Source organism: Fusarium keratoplasticum, chromosome 3 (genome assembly GCF_025433545.1).
Source record: "Fusarium keratoplasticum isolate Fu6.1 chromosome 3, whole genome shotgun sequence".
NCBI lineage: Eukaryota > Fungi > Ascomycota > Sordariomycetes > Hypocreales > Nectriaceae > Fusarium > Fusarium keratoplasticum.
This window is the reverse complement of record NC_070531.1, coordinates 4,349,704-4,370,015: the sequence shown is the minus strand read 5'-3', so window position 1 is coordinate 4,370,015 and position 20,312 is coordinate 4,349,704. Positions and strand designations below refer to the sequence as shown.

The 20,312-nt window shown below is 43.6% G+C and overlaps 3 protein-coding genes across 3 annotated transcripts; 1 reads left to right on the top strand and 2 right to left on the bottom strand.

Moving 5' to 3' along the window:
• Nucleotides 1-6,717: 6,717 nt before the first annotated feature.
• Nucleotides 6,718-8,782, bottom strand: NCS57_00465900 (FAD-binding FR-type domain-containing protein; the record flags this gene model as incomplete). The annotated part of the gene is made up of 4 exons (XM_053054613.1): nucleotides 6,718-7,747; nucleotides 7,802-7,900; nucleotides 7,965-8,588; nucleotides 8,646-8,782. 4 exons carry the CDS (start codon nucleotides 8,780-8,782, stop codon nucleotides 6,718-6,720), a joined length of 1,890 nt encoding a protein of 629 aa, XP_052916773.1.
• A 502-nt stretch (nucleotides 8,783-9,284) lies between these two features.
• On the top strand, nucleotides 9,285-9,982 carry NCS57_00465800 (Copper transport protein; the record flags this gene model as incomplete). The annotated part of the gene is made up of 2 exons (XM_053054612.1): nucleotides 9,285-9,799; nucleotides 9,868-9,982. The coding sequence occupies exons 1-2, from the start codon at nucleotides 9,360-9,362 to the stop codon at nucleotides 9,980-9,982; spliced, it is 555 nt and encodes a 184-aa protein (XP_052916772.1). The 5' UTR covers nucleotides 9,285-9,359.
• A 204-nt stretch (nucleotides 9,983-10,186) lies between these two features.
• Nucleotides 10,187-20,008, bottom strand: NCS57_00465700 (Carrier domain-containing protein; the record flags this gene model as incomplete). The annotated part of the gene is made up of 8 exons (XM_053054611.1): nucleotides 10,187-11,251; nucleotides 11,301-12,992; nucleotides 13,044-15,115; nucleotides 15,165-17,528; nucleotides 17,576-17,771; nucleotides 17,822-18,709; nucleotides 18,766-19,288; nucleotides 19,335-20,008. The coding sequence occupies 8 exons, from the start codon at nucleotides 20,006-20,008 to the stop codon at nucleotides 10,187-10,189; spliced, it is 9,474 nt and encodes a 3,157-aa protein (XP_052916771.1).
• Between the last annotated feature and the right edge of the window lie 304 nt (nucleotides 20,009-20,312).

The following is a 20,312-nucleotide window of genomic DNA, read 5'->3' as shown; positions in this document are numbered from 1 at the left end:
GAAGTATGGCTTTCCACTGAATTGGAACGGGAAGCCCAAGGGCAATGATGGACAACATGTATGATAACAACGGATACCGGGAGGCAGGGGGAAAAACCTTGGCACACGCAATCACGGAGGAGACACGGTGATTTCCTTTGTTTCGATCTTCATGACCGGGCCACCAGATGACGCTTCACCAAGTGGTGTGCGGGCACCGGGGACGGCACCAATCGTAGTTGGGGGGAATTGTGGTGGAATTCCTTGGGAACCACGTGACGAGAAGGGCCGAGGAATTCCCGGGGAATTCCCGGGGAATTCCCCCACTAAGAGACCCACTTTTCCCAAAGGAATTCCCAGGGAATTCCCGGGAAATTCCCCTAAGATTCCCTTGGGGAAATTCAGGGGAATTCCTAGGGAATTCCCTATAAGAACCCTTAGATCTCTTAGGTATAAGAATCATCGAATTTTGACCTTATTTTTCTTCCTTTTGGAAATCCGTGACCTATCAAGGACCCGGAATTTCTAAGAGGCGCCTCAGAGGATCAAGATTAAAAAGCCTTTATTGCTTTTCCCTTACACTAAGGGTAATATTAGCGATAATTTTATTTTTCTATTTATCTATTAGGTAATATAATAATATTTATTATTTAATATATATAATTATTTATTATCTAAGATATCCCTCCTATATAAATTATAGAAATTATTCTTTTACTCTAGTCTTCCTAATATCTAGGTTAGGTCATTAGCTAATAATATCTACCTTACTATTCTCTATTTCTTTAATATAAATAATAATATAATCAAATTCTAAAAGATATTTAATATATTATAGTTATTATTTACTAAGTTCTTAAGTTTTCGCGAAGTAGGTAATATTCTTATAGTTAATATATATTTTAATTTAGTATTTACTTTCTAGAAGGTAATATTAGAATTCCTTAAAAGTATTAATTATTATAAGGAATTCTTTATTATAGATAAGGTAATTAAGTTCTACCCTATATAACTTATAGGAGTAAAACGCAATAAGGTATAAGAGTCCCTCGTCGTTTTATTATCTAATCTAGGCACCTAATATAAAGTCTAAGGTATTTATTTCGAGTTTAATTTATTAAGATAGGTTAAATATCTAAAGTATTAGTTCGCTTAAGATAAGTTCCTTAATTATATTAAAGGCCTTTCTAGCCTTATCCCTAAATATAAATATATTATTTTTCTTCGTGAGGTCGGTTAATAATATAATAGTTTTCCTAAATTATTAAAGGAATCTATAATAATAGTTAATAAAACTAAGAAAGGCTTATATTTCCTTAATATTTATTAATTCCTTTTAGTCCTTAATTATAAAGACTTTCTTAGGATTTATATATATCTTATTATATAAAATAATATATCTAAGGAATTTTACTTCTAAGGTATAAAATTTACTTTTCTCGGGTTCTATTAATAACTTAGCATCTTATAGTATTTATAATACCTTATAGATATATCCTATATATTTTTCTTTTATTTCGGAGAAGATAAGGATATTATCTAGGTAATATATAATAAATATATCTAAATATTCTTATAGTATATTATTAATTATTTATTAAAATATAATAGGTATATTTATAAGTCTAAAAGGCATAATAAGATATTTAAATAATCTATATTTAGTATAAAAAGTAGTCTTTTATTTATATCCTTCTTTAATTTAGATAAGGTTATAGGCTCCTTTAAGGTTAAAGGTAATAAAATATTTTATTTTAAATAATTAATCTTTTAACTCGCTAATAAAGAGTAGTAGTATTTAATTCTTAATTATAATAATATTAAGTATTCTAAAGTTAATATAAAGCTAGAGCTTATTATTCTTTTTTAAAATAAATATAATAAGATATCTAATAAATAACTTACTTTCCCTAATATATCTTTTCTATAATATATCTTTAATATATTCCTTTAATATAAGTAATTATACTTTATTAAGTAAGTAGAGTTTACTAAAGCTAGGCTACTTCTTATTAATAAACTCGATTTCTAGGTTATAATATATATATTTAGGTAGACTTATTTTAAGTTTTTTTATAAAGAGCTTTTTATAGATATAATATTATAATAAAATATTCTTAAGTTATTCCTCTCCTAGTATTTATTTTATTTACTTAAGGTTTTCTTTTAACTTATAAAATTACTTTATAATATATATAATTATTCGCTATATCTATTATTTTTATTTATTATAGTATTTATATTATATCCCTTTAGGTAAAGAGGTATCTTATATTTACCTCTTTCTAGCTTCTCTAGTATCTTTAATAAAAATTTAAGATCTTATATTATATCTTAAGTTATTATTTAATATAAAAGGTATCTTATTATTAAAAGAGAGCACCTAGCTAGTTCTCTAGTCAAAATATAAGTTATAGCATTATAACTATAAGTACCCAAGTATAAGATTATAATACTTATTAAGTATAATATTAAATAATATCTCTTAGTTCTTTCTTTTAATAAAAACCTTAAGATAATTAATCTTATAATTAATAACTCTATTATTATAATTAAAAAGGGTTCCTTTTAGGTTAATAACTAAATAAGGCATTTATTTATGCCTCTATAATAGCTTAAGTCTATTTACTATTATTAGGTTAAAATAATTCTACTTAGCTCTATTATTTACTAAAATATTTAATTATTCTCCCTTAACTTATACTTTTAATTCTAGGTATTATCGCCTATATACTCTATTTATAAAGTAAAGGGCCTTCTAAGGTAATATTTTCTTATATTTATCTATCTATCGCCCTATATTAAATAAGGTTCTTAATTTTTTAACTTCTTAATAATATAGCTAAGGTAATTAAACTTATACTCGCTATTTATATATACTTTATAATTATAATTATTCCTTAAGCTATCTTATTATTATTAATAGCTTTTTTTTACTTCTTAATCTTCTTTATACTAGGCATTACTTAGTTCTCCTTATTCTTCCTAATTAATCTTCTTTTACTAATCTTTAATCCTATGGATTATTTATTTATATTTCTAGATAACTTAGTATAAGTCCTCATAATATTATATATATGCTACTCTAATAGAGTTATACTAATAAAATACTTAGTATCTCTTTATCTTATATTATATATAAGGGTTATTATTCAGCTAGGCTAATAGGGCAATAAGAAAATAATCTTATTTTTGCTTTTTTTCCTTATATTCTTTATATTAGTAATATTAATAAGATATCTATAAGATACTAAGATATTCCTAGTATATAAGGTATATTTATATATTATCTTATAGGTTAAATAATACTTCTTTATATTAGGGGTTCTTAGCTAATTCCTTATAATAAGCTTAGAGATAGATCTCCTATATATATATTATATCTATATATTCTTATACTATATAAATATACCATTCTTATTTATTACTCTAATAATAATTATTATCTTTATTATAGAGCTATAAGTAGGGTTCTTCTTTTTATAATTTTTTATTAATCTTTTTTCTTTCTTACTATTATTTCTTCTAGGTTTATTAAAGTTCTTTCTATAACTTTATTATATTATATTTAAAGTTAATTTAAGCTAGGTCTCTAGTATCCCTTTTAGAGATTCAGTCTATACGTCGCGGTATATAGTATTCCCTCTCTTATTATTTATATATTTTATTATATTCCCGTGATACTTTAAGTTAGTGCTATAGGCATAGATTATAATTATATTACGCAGGGTTATCTTATTAATAATCCCTTCTATATATAATAAAGGGTATATAGGGGGGTATTATATTATATCCTATGATTTATTTCTTATAATTAAAACCTCCCTTAGTAGCTTCCTTAAAGTCTACTTATTTTACTACTATTAAGGGTAATTATAATTTTTATTCTATTTATACTTCTATTTTTTTCTTTTTAAGTTTCCTAGTTATTATAATAATAACTATCCGTTAGTCTATATTACTTAGTCTAGCTCTTTTTTATATTATCGGCTCAAGGAGTAATTACTAATATATAGGTTTATCCTCTTCTTATACTTTTATCCTTTACCTTACCTAGCTATAGATTTTCTTATTATTAGGTTTAGGTCTATAGGGGTTTCTTTTATTTATTATAATATAATACCTACTTTATAATATCCTAAGTATTTAAGTAATATAGATAGCTATTTATAGACTATAATCTTAGTTAATAATATTTAATTATTTTTTACCTTTAGGGAGTAATTATTATTCTTAGGGCTTATAATATCCTTCTTAGATATTATATTACTTCTTTTTATACTTATTTACCTTATAGCCTTTCTTATAGTAATAATAGCATTTAATATCTTTAGGTCCTTATTAGGTTACTCTAAGCTCTATAAGTCCTAGGTTAATACTATATAAGGTATTATTTTACCTCTTCTTATCCTAGTTAGTATTAAAATAAGAATTATTATTTTTATTACTAAACTTAAGATTTTATAGTTTTTTCTAAGAGAATTATTAATTATTAATCTTAATTACCTTATTAATATAATTAATAAGGGTATTTAATTATTTTTCTTTATAGAGTTTAGCTTATATTTCTTTTTTAAGTTTATTAAAAAAAAGAGATATTAAGGGTTCTTAATTTTAATTAAGTTTTAAAATAAGCTAAAGGTACTTAGTCCTATACTTTAAGATAAATTAAATTTATTAAAATGCCTTAATTTCTTTTTTAATTTATGCTTTTTTATTAATTATTCTAAAGGCTTATCGAAATATTACTTTAAAGGCTTTATAGTCTAAGTAAAGGTAATAAGTATAAGGTAAATACTAGCTAGCTAGAACTATAAGGTATTCCCTTATAATAGGTTTAAACTATATTATAGCATAGCCCTTAAGTCTCCCTATAGTATACTAGACTTTACTAATAGCTAAGATAAATTATATTAAGTAATATATTATAAATGCCCTTAGGTAAATAAGGAACATAGGTAGCTTATAAGTAGTCCTATTAAATAGTTCTAGGGGGTTTAGCTTTAGGATTTCTCTTATATCTCTTCTATTTATAGCTATAGCTATTATATTACTAATAGTTTAGATATTATTAAGGTATTCTACGTTTTAGATATATTAGTTTTCGCCTATCCTTTTAATAAGGTTATATATATTATTTATCTCAGCGCTTATAGCGATAATCTAAGCCCGGAGTTATTTAATATCCTCATTATTAAAGCTATCCGTATTATCTATTTCCTCGTCTAAGTTAGCGAGGATAGGGGCGATAGGCATAGCCAGGTGGTTAGTAAGTAGAACCTATTAGTAGTTATTAGCGGGAGTAGCCTAAGTAATTATTATATTTAATATTATTTAAGGTAATATAAGTAATTTATTAAATAAGAGCTATTAATATATAATAATTATATCTTTCCTAAGGGATAAACTAGTTATATTAGGTTTATATTAGTAAAGGGTTATTAGTATTATCTTAAATAAGGGGGTATAAGTTATATCTAGTAATATACTTAAGGTATTAAGTATAACTAAGTTATATTAATAGCTAAGGTAACTAATATATATAAAAGTATAATAAGTATATTTTATATACTTAAATATATTATATTAGACTAATTATAAATTAGATCGCTATTATTCCTAGGCCGCGTCGGTCTTAGATTAATATTATTCTAATATATTATTAGTCCTTATCTAATAAGTCTATAAGACCTAGGGTTTTATAAAGACTATGTGATATAGCCGCGGAGGTCGTAATATATAAGGCTACTATAATAGAAAGAAATATTAGGGGGGCTTTTAAAGGAGCTAGCCTTATTCCCCTTGACCTAGAAGCTATAGTCTTAAAGCTTAATATATAGCTATAAATTCTAATGCCTGCCGAGGAGGGGGTTAAACCCTTTACCCCTTAGGTCTTAAGGACGTTAAATATTATACTTAAGGCTAGATCTTAGTCTAAATACCTCGAAAGATAAATTAAAAGATATAAAAGTAGCTCCCTAGAGTTAATTATAGAGGCTATAAAGTCTCTTATAAAGGCAATAAAAGGAAATATATATAAGATTATATTATTAAGGACTAAGGTTAAAGACCTTTGAGAGGTAAATAAGATATTAAGCCGGCGCTAGAGGGCAAAAAGGATTAGATTATAAAAAAAAAGAGTAATAATAGTAAAAAAAAGAAGGTAAGTAATTAATTAAATAGATATTAATACGTAGGTAATAGCTAAATCGTCGCGATATAGTAGTCAAGGAAGGTTAGCGCGACCGGGGGTTCGGTATTATAATATCTATAGCTAGCCCGGCCATAATATAAGGACCTATTAGGTAGTAATTAAGATATCTAGGGAAGAATATAATAAGTAGTTTTAATTAATTAAATAATTAATAGTAATTTTCTAATAATTTCTATTATAAGGGTTAAGATTTCTTAAGACACTTACTTATCTAAGACACTCGCTTATCAAGTACATTATCTTACACTCTTTGGGTAAATTTTTAATTTTGCGCTTATCACTTAGGGAGGTGGTTGACGTGGCGGCACTGGACGGTTCTGAGTTAAGAAGACGCCGAACCACGATTTCTTGAACTGCACTGGATGTTGTCAAAACGCCAATGGCAAGAATGTGGTGGTGTTATTACGTGTATAATATTGTAGACATTAAAACTAGGTAGCCTATTGTTTTCGGTCTGAACTAGTGTGGTTAACTAGTGCTCTTGAGGTTACACTGTGCCGGATGGCAAGACACTCGCAGCCAAGTTAAGCCCAGGAGAAATGCTCCAGATGCAGAAGGATGTCTCCAGTGCCCCTATTTGCTATGCCCAGCTGCTCACGCGCCACGGAGGCCGAAACATCGCTCTGCATGCTGAGAGGACCACATACAAAGACGCCGAGGGACTGGCCGGCACCACTCGATCTGGCCTCTTCTTCCACCTTGGTTGCCAAGTTGGGCCTTGATTTCAGATGTTGGACGCTGGGCTCGGACCTTGGTTCCGTCTTTTGACCATCATCGGCATCTGATGTCGATATGACTGGGGTAGGCGTCGACTGAGATGCCTTTTCTGGGTGATCCAAGGCCTTTGAGAATTGCCCCGTCTGTGTTGGATTTTCTTCGTTTGCTTCCGAGCCCGTGTAGTATATTTCGACTTCAAACCCGTGTGTTGGCGCTTCCGGTCTTGACTTCAACAGATGATGGACCTCCTCCTCGAACCAAGTGGTAGTCAAAATGTCTCGAGTGACCAAAATGACTCTTAGTGATTGGTGAGAATCTTCATCTACAGGAGACCCGGCTTGGAGTTGACGGTCTAGATACGCTGTGATGAAAGGTAGGATCCAGCCCGCACCTGATCCACCGGCGATAACGAGCATGCGCTGGCTATCATGAATAGCCTTGGCATCAACACCACCATATGGGCCGTCTAACAAGACTCTCATCTTGGTGCTTGTGTGCAACTCGGTGTAATGTGCTAGTCGAGCCGTGAACCCGCCGCGAGGGCGAATGAAGAAGATCAGCTTGGATTCGTCGAATCCGCCTCTGGCGGCCCTGGACGGTAGAGAACAGGCCGTAAACGGGTGAAGCGTCAAAGCGTGGGGGCCTAGGCCAATGAAACGAACGAAATAATGCTGGGCGACGGTCCAGGTTGCCTTGGTCGGTACAGAAACCCGAATGAAGCCGTTGGAAGCAATAGTTAGCTCGGCGTGATGGCTTATACCGTGTTCGAAGTAGATGCGTGCCTGTCGATACAGCCACGACAGGGAAAACAGTACCCCGGTAGCAGCAAAGTAGTCCCTGTGAATGATCAGTGATAAGTATTGTGCAGTGCTGAGGGTCGCGACAACATACCACGCAGTTAGTGTGGCGTCACAATGGAAGAACAAGAACAGCACAAACACGAGTGCAGCGACGAAATGAGCGAATTTGAACCACTCATAGCATAGACCCCTACGCGAATACATCAGTCAATGACTTTTCCGTTGTGGTTATGGGTAGTTTCGACATCGCCTACCTCAGCGGCCCCCATGAGGCAAAGGTCAACCAGGCCTGGGCAATAAGCGCGACTACACCTGTCCAGTAGAAGACGGTGGTTTTCCACATGTCGACCATCATGCCCTTGTCAATGTTGTAAATGATGAATGGAAAGGTGTGGATCAGGGAGAGCACAAAGAAGGCGTAGGATATCCAACGATGGCATGTCTGAAGCCGCTCATGCGAGACGCCAGTTACCAAAGTGATGAAGTTGGTCTTGGCTGACGTGGCTATCACAAAGGGCAGGCAGGCCAAAGCCATCCAACCTGTCCTGGTCGCGATGGGAGGCGAGGACCCGTAGTCGACGTCGTCCGTGTTCGGCCAATAGTACGGTTTTGGACCGAGCGTCATGGCGAAGAAGAAGATGGTACCGACACCTGCCAGTGCCAGCAGGCCGATGGGTGCCGAGTTCCAATCGAGTGCTGGGATCCTGAAGGTTCTATACGACAAGTATCGATACAGCGCTTTGGTCTTGGTCACAGGCCTTGTCTGCTGGACCCTTCGAGGGGTCAAGCTTCCTGCAACGTAGACCAGGGCGAAGACGATAGTACTTACCAGGAAGAAGGCGACGGTGGGCAGCGCATAGCGGTGATCGGCTTCATACCTAAGAAACGCGTCAGTCGAGGCTCAGATGTGGCCATTATGGGACTCTACGGCTCACCAGAATCTCCAGTAGCCCTCCTGGTAGTCGCATTGAGATGTCTCGTTAAAAGTGCATTCGTACTCGCGGTAGTTACCAGAGAACACCAGTGGCTTGTCAAGCCATGGTGTTGCACGGCGCCGAAGCTGCTTGTCCATGTCGGCTTGGCCTCTACAGCTGCTGGTAGTCGAGTGAGCTGTATTACTCCCTTGTCAAAGAAGACTGGACACCTGTGTATGAGGTGAAGTGTACGGACGCCTCCCTTTTGTGTATTTATTCCCGGCCAACTCTACGCCAGACCCGCCAACAGACTCTACTCATGTGCGCTAGACTGGTCCGGTCCGTCTTGGCTAGATTACCGAACCGGTGCTCCGGGCTGACCGTCTGCGCACGTTTGCGCACGTTTTCCCGGGTCTTGACTGGTTTTGATACATGCGATGATCCAGAATAATCATCACCAGTCCGAGAATCCATGCGAACCACGGCTAGACGGCAAGAATCTACATGGGCATCACCAATGGCAAACTGCTCTCGCGACTTGCAAGCCCACATCGCTTATGGCGGCCGCGAATCACCTGTTGCTTGAAAAATGCTGACGACTGAGGCTATCGCCCCAGTAAGCTCTCAGTTCATACCCATGCTCGCGGCTTAATACCCCTGAGACAAAAGTTCTATTATTCTGCCGCCCCTCAACTGAGAATCTCGAGCGCCGACGCTGCTTGTGAACCTTTCAAGATGGACATGTCGACAATGACAACGGCAATGGACATGCCAACAGCCACTTCGGCCTCTACCTCTACCTCTACGTCGATGGGCAGCATGGACATGTCGCATTCCTCGTCCATGATGCCCGCGAGCGACATGGCCATGGTCTTCTTCCGGGCTGTCACAACACCACTCTTCTCCTCGGCCTGGGCTCCCTCCAGCGATGGTACCTATGCTGGCACCTGCATCTTTCTGATCGCCTTCGCTGTCATCCACCAGATACTCAATGCCGTTAAGCGCACACTTTTCAGTACTCCCAATGCAGTCGTGCTGCCGAGGGACTCGTATAGCCCCAACATGTCAGTCGCCGAGCGCCTGCGAGAGCAATTTGCCAACCGTCCTTTCCGCATGGCCACCGAGACGAACCGCGCCCTGTTTCAAGTCGTTACCAGTGGAATTGGTTATCTTCTGTATGCCATATCCTCTGCGGGCAGTTCGAAGCTGCCCAATTCCATCTTGTGCTAACTATACTCAATAGTATGATCGCGGTCATGACAATGAACGTCGGATACTTTCTGTCAGTCCTGGGAGGTATTTTCCTGGGCACTTTGATTGCCGGTCGCTTCGGAACTGACGCCGCCTCTGGACACTAAGTCGAGGTGACGACGATGGTATCATTTTGTTGATCAGGTCCGACGTGCATGAAAGCTGCGAAACTTGCAAGGAAACTTAGTATCTTGTGTTTCATACGACTTGGTGCTAGTTAGAATGACAAATGGAATTCATATTCATGCCTGATAAATCCTATACTCATACAGTCCGTAACTCATGTGAAATCATACTATTGCTAGACCACTTCACTCCACCTCGAGAAGCTCATGGATCAACTTGGATGCCCTCTCCAAGCACTCGCAGAACCTCTGCGTCCTATCCCTTCCAGTAACGATTGAAAACTTGGCCGAAGCAGCATCAACAACATACTGAACCCACACTGAATCAGGATACCGCAGGACCATGCCAAACTCTCCACCTCCAGAACCTCCGAGATCGGTCGAACCAGTCATCAGCCAGTGAGGTCGCATGCTGATATAAGTCGGATCGTTATAGATCTCAGGCATCGCCTCGTCGTCTTTGAGAACGGTTTGCATGGCTGACATTGTTCGTTCATATCCTTTGCCTTGTTGCACGCGGTTGACATTGGCAACATGGCTTCTTGCAGCGGCGAACAGCAACGTCTGTCGCTTCCGAGCTTCGATGGAAGAATTGTCGGCTGCATCGCAAAAGGCTTTGAGCTCAGCCGTGTATGTTTGGATGATCTCGGGGCGACCCTTGTGGGCATGACCCATGGAGATGGCGCTCCAGCAGGGATGGTTCTCGCCTAGGAAGTACTTGGATGCCAACTGGACCATCGTTTCAAATATGCCTTTGGCGGGCACCTTGTGAAGCTGCAGATACTCTTGACCAAAGTTGACGCATTCCCAGGTCGTGAATCCAATGATGGAGGTTTCCTGCAAGTATCGAGCCCGAACATGGTTAATGCGCTGGTCGATGGCCGGGGAAGATTGCCAAGTGTACTCGTCTAACTTAATGTCATCCACGCCATTCCGTGAATCGAGTGTATCTGGTCCGTCGCGTCGATAGTTGAGAATGGCTGAGCTAGTGGCGTCGTAAAGTTCTCTCACTGTCATGCCATCGATCATGCTGTGTTCGACGACGGATCCAGACATTCCGTTGGAGCAGACGACAAACTTGAGGCCCTTGTCAAACCAGCGATTGAAGCCATCGTTGAGCTGCCAGCACCTCATTCGCTCGAAGGGCGTGGTGGGTGTGCCGTCATCGAGACTGACGACAAATGCTGCACCTTCAACCATGTCGAGATATTGTTTGTTGTCCGGGCTCAGGTTCTTGAAAGCTTGCCGCATCTACTCGATCTTAGTATAGTGAATATGCACCGTCAACGCCGGGACTTACCTCAGCCCACGAGTCTCGTTCATCTGCCGTCAGAATGCCAACCCACGAATCATCATTCACCTTATCCAAGATGGCCTGGAAGTTAGACTCCAATTTCGCAAATGGAACGTGCCGTCCCTGATCATCTGTCAGGTTGACCTTGAACAAGTGACCGCGTCTAAGTACCGCAATGTAGTTCTCAGACGGCATCTTGCGCATCTCATCAATACCCGGAAGAGCCTCCCTGAAGGAGTTGAACAGCCACCCGTGGAGGTACATGCATTGGGGTCGACCACCAATGACGGTTGGCTCCAGTCTGCCGCCCTCGAGCTTCTGCTTGAACTCGAGTGCTGCGAGAGAGATGATGGCCGCCCTCTCTGCTTGTCGGTGGGGGAACTTGCTGAGTGTATCGCTGCCGGCAAAGGTACTGAATGGCGACACGGGATAGTTGCGACCTGTAAATATGGTCTCCAGGTATGGCTTGAAGAGCCAGTTGTCGATGGTTGGGTCATTGAAGCGGTCCATGAGTCTGGCGTGGAGCTTTCTGCCCATGCCACCAGGCTCACTGAGCCTCTGCAGCAAAGTAACCATGTGCTCGAGCTCCGGTGGGGTCAGAAGATGCTTGATGGCTCCGAAGTATAGATCGAGAACCGTGTCAAGATCGAGCAGAGGCAGGATGGGCAGTTCCTCGGATGCGGAACAACAGTCAAAGCCGTGCTTGGGACGACTGTTTACTTGCACCAACTCTTGGCTCTTGTTCGACTTCTCAACTGAGCTTGACCCGTTGATGGTGGGTCCGCTGGTGGCTGTACCATTGCTGGCGGTTCCATGGGTGGTTGAGCCGTTGGTGGTTGGAGTATCGCTGACTGCCTTGCTGGTGTCATCCATCTTGTTCTTGCCGATGCGTTTGGACGTTTGTAAGATTGTGTCAGTCAGGGTAATGATGCTTGTAGCATCCAAAACCTGAGACGTCTGCAACGGTGCTTCAAATTCTCTACCGATCCAATTCTTGATCTCAATCGCAACAAGCGAGTCGATGCCTAGATCAGGAAGAGGTACGTCCAACCTCATGTCATCCGGGCCAATGGCGATGAGTTCCCGGATCTTTGTCGCTACGGCTTCAGAGACCACGTCATGAGTCTCCTGGAGAGTGTTGGCAGCTGCGAGCTTCTGATTGAGAGTTGCGGGTGCTTGTTGTGTTTCATCCTCAGTTGACGTGACGTCTTTGGTCTGAAGGATATCGGTGAAGAATGGGTAATTGTATGTGCCGTCGTTGGGAATCGCATTGGGATCAATACCGACAATCAACTGCGAATACCCATCACGAGGAGCCTGCGTGCCAACCGCGTACTCAATCATGGAGATGACCTCGTCAAACTCCACAATAGTAGCTCCCTGTCTAAAGAGCATCTGTCTCCGCTCTGGACCAGTCGTATCAGCGTCAGAACCGCCAATCAACGCCGGCATGATTGTCGTAAAGTGCGTCCTGGATCCAGCTGCGAGCTGCTGTCTCGCAAAGCCTTCTTCGAACGAGTTGCCCGAGTTGTAGTGGGCTTGTCCTTTGGTCCCTAAGATCGCTGCGGCTGAGGACACCATGACGAAAAAGTCGAGGTTATCGCTGTCAAAGGCTGAATGCAGGTTGAGAGTACCGATCCGCTTTGGACGAACTGCTCCGTTGAATAGCTGGGCATCCATGTTCTCCAATGTACCATCCTACCCGCGAGTTAGTTAAGTGTTAATGCATAAAAACGTGTTGGAACCAACCTGGAACACAGTGGCTGACTGAATGACACCCCTGACAGGAGGTAGGTTGTCCGCACACCACTTGGCCACTTCCTGGACCTTGTCGCCATCAATGATGTCGCACGCTGGGAGGTAAAGCTTGGCACCAAGAACTTCAAGCTCTTTCTCCAGAGCTTCCCTGTGCCCCGAGTGCCTCGTTGCGCCACTCCTGCTCAAGGCCACAATGTGTTTTGCGCCGTGAGATGCCAGCAGAGGGCAAATCTTCAACCCGAGGTTTCCCAGACCGCCAGCAATCACATAAGTCGCGTCTGGCGAAAGCCTCAAAGGTGCCGGTCGAGGAACTGTAGCTTTGACTAGAGCTCCGTCATCAGCCTCCAAGACAATCTTGCCCTGGGTCTTAGAGTGCAGTCGGAAAGCGTCTTCAATGTCCGACATGGGCATCCTGATGATCGGAGAAACAAGACTCAGACGACCACTGCTAAAAAGCTCCATGACCTTATCTAAGACCTCTCCAATGACCTGTGGTCGACGATGGACCAGGAGCCCCAAGTTGAGTGACACAAAAACAGCATTCTTGTCAGTCGTCGTCATTGTCAATGGGCTATCACCGTATCCAATATCGATAAAGGTTCCAAAACCCGCGAGGCATGCCCAACTGTCTTCGAATCTGGAGCCTGCAAGGGAGTTGAGGATTACGTCCACGCCCTTTCCGGCTGTCTGGCGAATCACTCCTTCTCTGAAGGTCGAAAATTGGTTCGAGAAGATGTGACTTTCTGAGATGTGGAATTCGTCTTTGATCAATGTCCTCCCCTCAGAGTCTTTGACCGTAGCGAAGATCTCCACGCCCATCATCTGTGACATCATGATGGCAGCTTGACCAGTTGGTTCGTCCGCGGCGTGGATCAGGATACTCTGACCAGCCTCGAGCTTTGCGACGTTAGTTAGCGAATGGTAAGCCGTCACAAACGCCGTCAAGAGCGAAGCAGCTTCAGAAAAGGCCATCGAGAATGGAATCTTGCGCATAAGAGTCGGGTTTGGGATGCTCGGATTACTCGCGAATGGAGCCGTGCCTCCGAGACCGAACACTCTGTCTCCGACCTTCCATTGATCACGAAGGCCAGTCCCAACAGCTGTGATTACACCGGCCCACTCTGAGACTGCTGTTGCTTTGACTTGCTCGCTGACATGGCCGAGAGCTGTGTCCACGTCCGTTGGGTTCACCCCATAAGCTTTGGCTTCGACCTCAACATCGAATGGGCCCAAGATGCCACGAGGCTCATCATCGGTGAACCGAATGCTTCTCAACAGCCCAGGTGTTGCAATCTCCATCCTCAGAGGTCTCTCTGGTGAGATAAAAGGTGTGGCATCTGTCGTGGTCTCGTCTGTCTTGCTTTGAATCCATCGCTGATAATTTGCCGCCGCCCTGACTCGGGGAACGAGCACTCTGCCGTCGCTGTACTCGTACTCCAGTTCACAACTAGGGCTTCTCTGTTGATAGAAAGAGATATCCATGATGCGAAGCATGACACGCAGAATGTCCAGGTTTGCAGGAGAATCTTGCTTCACGACCAGTGAAACCAGCTTCAGCGACTCATTCTCTTTGCGTGCCACGCGCGTGAAGCCAGTCACCATGTTCATGTCGGCCCCCGAGGAAGAGTTCGCGCCGTCTGCTCTCATGCTGACCCAGAGAACAGACTTGGCCTTGAGGGCAAGTGTCTTGAGCTCTGAGAATCTCGCTGAGGATGGGTTGGCCAAGAGTGGATCGGATCCCTCGTCGAGAACGACGTACAGAGACTCTGGGACAACTTTGTGCTGAGTGAGGCCTGAAATGGACGATGCCATGCCGTTGGTTGCCAGAATTGACGAGAATTGGCCAGCAAAGTTCAGGAGTTTCCCTTCAGTGTTGGTGATTATGTTGACTGGCATTCTTTTGCGGGTTGTTGAAGCTAGAGCAGTTGAGATGACGCAGTAGCAGGACTGGCCAACTCTGTCAAACGTTTTCGTCGCGGGCTCAAGACCACTGAAGCTGTTGATTGAAAGGACATGCTCCCACTCGGCTGGTGAAGGGAGTGGCAGTTGGTCAGTATGTTGGCCTGGGCAGTCTGTAAGTAAAGGCGTGTAGAATGGGAGAAGGGGACATACTTGACCACATGCTCTCCATCATACCAAATATGAGTCCGTATGTTGGTGATGGGTCTCTCATCCCGAGGAGAACAAGAGCGCCGCCGGGAACCAAAAGCTTGCGTGCATTATTGACAGCCTCATCCAAAGAGTCGGCGATGCGCAGCACGTTGTTGACAATCACTACGTCGTAAGAGTCGGGTCCAAATCCTTGGTCAAATGGATCTTGGTTGATGTCGAGAGCCTTGAGGTTGACGCCTTCATGTTGAGCAAAGGGAGACTTGAGTTGTTGCAAAAGCGAAAGCGATACATCGGTCAAGTCATAAGACTGTATGTTTCGCCCATCGAACGCCTTGAGGATATCACCAGTATGGTAGCCGGTGCTCGATGCAATTTCCAAAACCTTCATGCGAGGTCTTTTGATCGCATAAGATGAAATATATTGACTGACGTGGACTCCGAGCTTTCGTCCCGTCTCAATGTTTTCTTGAACTTGGCCGAGTCTGCCCTTTTCGAGGAGCAGTGGCAAAGGATCCATTTCTCCTTTGACGATGGAGATCAAATTCGGGCCGATTGTGGAGAGGAGATCTCCCTCCACACTTAGCTTCGGGAGCGACGAGAGAATCTCGATAGCCGAGATCATGGAGACATCCGCTAGTAGCATCTTGCTCGCTTGTGACGAGTTGTAATCCTGCATCCATTTGAAGAGATGCTTTCGGTAGCCCGTCAGGGCTGATGGGTCAAATCCCTCATCATCTCGAGAAATGTTGGTGATGCACGATCTGATGTGCAAAGCTGCACCTCGTGCCAGGACGACATGGTGATCGATAGCTGCCTTTCCAGGTGGTGTCGTCGGTCTCAGTGATGGTCCAGAGAAGAAGTCGGCGTCTGTCTCCCAGTCGACGTGAAGAACAGTATTTCGCTCATGATCCTCATCAGGCGACTTTTGCCCCTCTCCGATCACCACAGTCTCCAGGTTAGACATGCTCACAACTGGCTCCGCCCGTAGATCTGTCTCGCCCTTTTCAAGGACGGCAATCTTGGCTCCAGTGGCAAGCAAGCCAACCACGACCTCGAGTTCTCGTCCGGCTTGGTTTGGAACAGTCGGTGAAATAACAATCTCTCCGATGGAGGTGGGCATGACAGATCCTGACTTATGATAGATGGCTTGGAGGGGGAGAAAGACATGCGTGATTGCGTCCAAAGTGGTTGGATGAATGAGGTGACGCTGCATGAACTGACCAGGCATGTGACTTTGGACATCCGGGACACGGACCGTTGCGACCGCTTCATGATCCCCGAGGTTCAAATGGACAATGTCAGCAAATGTTGGACCGTAGAAATTTCCGTTTCGCTCGAGGTTGGAGTAGATGGTGTCATGGTCGACCTCTGTCTTGCAAGACTCGCGAGCGTTTTGCACCCACTGGGCCCGTATATCTGAAGCGATGTCCGCCTCTCGAGTGCCCTCTACTTCGTTTTCTTGGGAGCCGTACTCAGCCGTGACTAGACCTCGGCAGTGCTCAGACCACTGTCCCTCTGCGGAAAGTGCCGCAACAACAAACTCACGCCAGGTTGAGGGGCCTCGGCGGAGAATGATTTGGACTTCAACAGTGTCCAGGCTATCCGGGATCACGAGGGCCTTGATGAAGCGGACATTTTTCAGTCTGATGTGACTGACCTTGTCGGCTTTCTTGGTGTCCTCGGCAAGTTGCCATGCTGCTTGAATGGCCATGCAGACATAGCCTGATCCCGGAAAGATCTTGAAGCCATCAATAACGTGGTCGGCGAGCCATGGCTGACGATCAACGCCGAGAATTTGTCGCCAAGTGGGATCAATCGAGTTGCCGCTGATTACTCTCAGACCCAGAAGGTCATGGTAGGGATGCTGACGCAGCCGATACTCCTTGCTGAGTCGAGATTCGTGCCAGTATTTGGCTGAATGGTCCCAGCAGTAAGTAGGCAGATCTGAGATGACCTTGGCGGGGAGCGAGGGCGACCCGAGAGAGTTGGCAGTATCGACATTCACAGGGTAGCCCAGTTCGAACAGCTTTCCGACCGCAGAAAGAACGGACTGACGGGCATCTTGAAGACGAACCAGCGCTGACGTGTACTCGTAGTCAAAGTTGGCCAAATTCAGAGCCTTGAGGGTCTGTCCGAACGGACCCTTGAGAGCTGCATGAGGACCAATCTCGATGAAGACGGGATTCATGATGCCCGAGTTCTCCTGGCGGAGGCAACGACAGAGACTTTCGAGGGCTTCACTAAATCGAACTTGCGACACGAGGTTCTTGACCCAGTATTCGGACCCAAACCCGAACGTCTTTTCCATAGTGGTGACGGAAGAAAAGAAGCGGACTCCAGTCGATGACAGGGTGGTTCCGCGAACTATCGGAGGTTAGCCGTGAAAGCTTTGAAGTGATTGGCTCACTCACCTTCACCAAGTGCGTCGAGATATCTGGGAGCCACCGTCCTCATGTGGTGGCTATGATAAGCTGTGTCAACCTTGAGAAGCCTGTTGAAAACAGAGGCCTTTTCTAGCAACTTTTGCAGATACTCAACTGCCTCCTTGTCGCCAGTCAAGGTCGTGCTAACTGGACTATTGATGCACGCAACCGACACGATTCCACGCTGCAAGAAAGTGTTAGAGAATTAGACCAATATGCCAGTGTTTGACTTACCGAGTAGGGAACCTGTTGGATGTAAGGCAAGATGGAAGCTTCACCTAGTCCAGCCGCAAGCATGGCACCTCGCGTGGGAATCATCTCATGACACCAGGAAGCAATCTGGCTTCGACAGAACGAGACAGTCAAAGCTTCTTGCTGGGTCAAAGCCCCAGCCGCATAGGCTGCTGCGATCTCTCCACTTGAGTGACCGACAACAGCCTCAGGTAGGATGCCAAGATGTTTCAAAAAATCAACAAGGGCAACCTGGATTGCCGTGCTAGCTGGCTGCGCAAACTCGCTCTTGTCGATCTGCGAAGAGGCCTTGTCTCGTTGGAGTTCTTCAACCAGGCTCCATGTGAGGCCAAGAGACTTCAAGATCTCGTCAGACTTGAAGATAGAGTCTCGAAAGACAGACGGGTTGGTGGCCTGCAGTAGCTCGCGGCCCATGGCAAACCATTGAGCTCCCTGGCCAGTAAAGAGAAAGACAACCGGCGGGTGTCTCGAGGATCTTGTCAAGGATAGACGTTCGAGGGAGGAAGTCAAGTCTTCTGCCGATGAGGCAACGTAGCTAGCTCTCCAAGCCATGAGGCTTCTGCGAGCGGCCAGTGTATGGGCAAGATCACCAAGATCGAGCGTGTCTTGACGTGGGCTCACCCACTTCTGGAGCTCGCTGAGGTTCGAACGCAGACAGTCTTTCGACTTGGCAGAGAAGACAAAAAGTCGAGGGGGCGCCGAACGCTTCTCCATATGGTTGACGCCGTTGGTATGAGCCTCCCCATTCGTTCGAGTTGAGGCGTCCAAGGCCTCGAGAATGACGTGAGCGTTGGTCCCACCAAAGCCGAAATTCTGGACCGAGGCTCTGCGGATGGCGTTTGATGGCCACGGTTGAAGTTGTTGCGGTATCTAAATAACATAATCGTGAGTGTCTGCTGTTAGGATTGGAAATGTTTTGAACATACCTTGATTCCATATTTGTCAATATCCCGTAAACTCTTCTTCAAGTTGACCAAGCTCGGCACGGAAGGGATGTACCCCTTCTCAAGGATCAAGGCAGTCTTGATGACTGCCGCAAGTCCACTGGTACACTCCAGATGTCCCATGTTCGCCTTGACGCTGCCAACATAGAGCTCCGAGTTCCTATTGGGACAAAACACCTTTTGAATGGCGCCAAGTTCAATCTTGTCCCCGGCAATCGTGCCCGTGCCGTGAGCCTCCACGTAAGCCGTCTCTTTGGGGTCAAGCCCAACTTGATGGTAGACGGCTCTTGTGAGCATCTCTTGAGACTCTGCGCTTGGGTATGTGATGCCGTTTGTCTTGCCGTCCTGATTAACACCCGTGTTACGGATCACGGCACGGATTGGGTCGCCATCTTCAAGAGCGTCATCAAGACGCTTGAGGACAAGGGTAGCAACGCCTTCTCCTCTTCCATAACCAGAGCCACGCTCATCAAATGAGTAGCTCTTGCCGTCATCATTAAGCATACTATTTATGTCAGAAAACACACCACCCATGATTAAGTGCAACGTACTTGAGAAAGCTCATTCCAAACATAAACTCCGGAGATAGAATGAGATTGGTTCCTCCAACAAGTGCAATTTTCGATTCTCGATTTCGAAGACCCTGGCAAGCCTGGTGAAGCGCCACTAGACCTCCAGAGCACGCTGTATCCAAGGAAAGTGAAGGACCCTTGAAATCAAAGAGGTATGAAATGCGGTTGGCCACGATGGCCTTGTGAGTTCCTGTTACGTGATACTTGGCCAGATTGTGTGTGTCCTTCATCATCATCGTCTCCCAATCTTGACTAAACGTCGCGACGTAAACAGCCGTGTCAGATCCACGGATGCTGTCAAGTGGGATACCAGCATTCTCGAGAGCCTCGTATGAAGTCTCAAGGAGGATACGTTGCTGAGGATCAATGGCTTTTGCTTCATTGGGGGAGACTCCAAAGAACTTGGCATCCCAGGCGCCAATGTCTTGTTGGATGAAGTGACCACCACGTTGATTGTGGCCCTCCTGGGAATCTGAGTAAGGGTGGTGAAAGGATTCCCAGTTCCAACGATCTGGTGGAACATCTTGCCAGGCTGTGCGGTCGTTGGAGAGGAGGTCCCAGAGCTTTGAGGGGCTGTCGGCACCTCCGGGTAGTCTGCAGCCCATGCCAATAATGGCAATGGGGATAGGGGTTTGTGGACAAGTAGAAGGCATTTTGAGTGGGTTAAAAATTTGCAGTGACGAGGCGAGAATGGACACGCTTAGGCCTAAGATATCTAGAGCATGGACTTCGACGTTATATATCCAAGCAATGGCCTTGGCCCACTGGTGATCCCTGAGTTTGTTCTCTCATCTCCCATCCTTCATCCTCAGAGACCATATCTCCAACTTGAAGCACCTCGCAAATCAGCCTATCAAATTTCCAGTCCTGCTATCGTGACAACACCATGTCCTGAGCCACCCGACCAAGGCGCCGCTAATCTCTAATGTGGTCAGTTTCTCCCACCTCCATCATGCC